Here is a 2,500-nt window from a genome sequence, read left to right as displayed (position 1 = left end):
TGCCCTTTAGGTTGAAACTCTCTGTCTTTGCTCTTCTATTTACATTGATTCTGGCTTTAGGTATCAGGTGTAACAGATCCTGGTGTGACCCTTTCTCTATGCTACTACAGCCGTTTTATAGCGTCCTCAGACTCTTTTAGATATAGGACAACGCTTTGACATTTAGAAGTATTACGTAGTCTCAAAATAGCCTCAAAGTCTATAATTAAACACAAACATTGCGCAGAATCCAGGCTAGCCGATCATTCCATGGGATGATCAGTTGTAGGTCCCAATGCTTGGCGACAGAGGTTATATATTTTTGCTATTTTAATCCATATTACTACTATGGTACTTTCGTATGCAGCCTCATGGATAAAGTCAATGTCAATACGTTTACTAGATAATGTCAACTCCCACTCATACTCTATATTCCTAGAAATGAGACCTGTGTTGTTTGCGTAGGATTTTTTTTTATTTATTTTCAGAGCTTTTTCTTATTTTGTTGTTAGACTTTGCGAAAACTAGATTGAAAATGCTTAATTGAAGCTTCAGTAGACGTAAATCATCTGTACAAGTTCTGCTCGAGAGTAAATTGTACCTCCATCATAATGTTTACTAACTCATCAATTTCAAACTTTGAACTTTGCGAAGCAGTGATTAGTGTTGATTCGTGTCGCAATGGGAGAAGTGTAATAGGGTATCCTGTTGTCTGTCCGTATCCTTCCTATGGTTTCACAGCCAATCATGGGAATATCCTCCCAATGATGATGTAGAAATTGGAACAATCTATTTGACGCTTATTACAGTAGACTGCTTTCATAGTAACATGCAAATGTGTGCTTCACGTGTTCGATTAACTGAAGATTGTTTGTTGTGACTATTGTAGACAAGGAATGATGCACATATAAATTGCATATACTTTTGACAAGACTAATACTAACCTGTCCCGAGTGCAGCGCCAGGAGCCCCCCCAGCTTAACCGGGTCCATGAAGCGAGCGGCATCCTCCTTCACGCTCACCCACACGCAAGTCGAGGGCGCAAGACGGGCGATGGCGGGCGTGCGAAGCGTGGGCGGGAAGACGTTGTGGGAATACAGACTTTCGGGCTGCGAGGACGTGTGGGTTGCTTCTGCCTTCGAGGTTCGGTTGACAGTTGGATGGCGGAGAGGCTGAGCTTGGTTGTGCGGATCGTAATGCGGGTGTGGGGGAGGTCGACGAGGGGCGTGAGGTTCTGAGTCGGCGTCGGAAGGTTGTTGCTTCTGGGGTTGATTGTCTGGATTACGGTGGGGTCCTGGAGGGGTCGTACGAGGGGGTTGGTGTTGAGAGGGAGTGTGCAGCGGGGGACGAGGGACGGGGTCGGGCGCTGTCGTCTCTTCGTGCCGGCCGTACACACTCACGACCTCAACGGTGAAGTCGTCTCCGCCCACGGCTCTCTGCACCGCCGCCACCAACCTGCCTAGGCCGCCCCCGCCCTTCTGCATAGGGGGCGAAAGAAGGATTGTGAGGGGCGTTGACAGCAGTGAAAGGAACAATGACATCTCCTTCCACATGGTGAATATATTTGATAAATTCAATATCAACACATATCACGTGAAATGATTCATTCCCCTTCCTATTTAGACACCTTTGGATCACGGGCGGAAAATCAAGAACGCTGTCACCTCAGGCGTCCATTCCGTAATTATGCTAATAATAAATATGATAATTACCTGGACAACAAAAACAGCAAAGATAACAACAAGAACAATATAAACGATGATAATGTCAATAAGAACAAAAAAGACATTTAACACTACAACAGTAACAGTAAGAAAAACAAAACAACAAAATAATAAGAACTACAAGAACTACCACCTCAAAAAAAAACAAAAAAAAAAACAATATGGCTTAATGTATTAGGTCTTAGTCAGTCAGTGTCTCACCCCGGGAGTCCATCCCCTGGTGAGGTCCGCGGGCGTGGCGGGCGCCAGGGTGACGGAGGCGGCGTGCGCGAGGGCGTCGGGGATCAGCAGGCGGACGTCCACTGTCACGTTGGCCCGCACGCCCGTCTGCGCCCACACGCGGTCGCTCACGCTGAACTGTAGCTCGTATCTGTACGGTGGGGGGGAGGGGGGGGAATGCCACATCAGATTGTTATACGAAATGATTACGTACGTATGTTTCGATATCATCGACTCAAGAGAGATACTTCCATGCTAACAAGCTGATTGCGCCTTTTGATTGTTACATAATTGATTAATTGAAAATAATTATTCTCTAATTTGCAGCTCGTATCTGTCAGGGGGAAAAAGGGCCCGAATTTCAGAAAAAAAGAAGTCATTTCATCTTAATCATGCTAAGACCTCTAGGATATCTGAATATACTGCTAAAAGGGCGAGAGGATTTGCGCATCTGAGTGTCTGGACATAAGCGACAGGTTAATAAGATAATGAGTTCGATTTTTCCCCCATTCGGCCCCTTGCGCTAGCCTGCAACTCGTATATTCCTAGGGTGCTCCGGGTCCAAAAACTAGATTTAA

The 2,500-nt window shown here is 45.8% G+C and overlaps 1 protein-coding gene across 1 annotated transcript in view; it reads right to left on the bottom strand.

Annotated features, from left to right (window-relative positions):
- Positions 1–2,500, bottom strand: part of LOC122242179 (putative neural-cadherin 2) — a 195,493-nt gene that overhangs the window by 42,334 nt on the left and 150,659 nt on the right. The window contains exons 14-15 of the mRNA XM_086551258.1: positions 1,905–2,073; positions 924–1,457 (exon numbers count right to left, since the gene is read on the bottom strand). Of these exons, the coding sequence (XP_086407384.1) occupies positions 924–1,457; positions 1,905–2,073 (703 nt within the window). The remainder of the gene's footprint in view (positions 1–923; positions 1,458–1,904; positions 2,074–2,500) is intronic.

This window comes from Penaeus japonicus, unplaced genomic scaffold (assembly GCF_977035675.1).
Source record: "Penaeus japonicus unplaced genomic scaffold, GWHDUDI00000001_assembly GWHDUDI00000025, whole genome shotgun sequence".
In the NCBI taxonomy this organism is placed as follows: domain Eukaryota; kingdom Metazoa; phylum Arthropoda; class Malacostraca; order Decapoda; family Penaeidae; genus Penaeus; species Penaeus japonicus.
The sequence above is the reverse complement of the archived record's forward strand: the minus strand, read 5'-3'. Positions and strand labels throughout refer to the sequence as shown.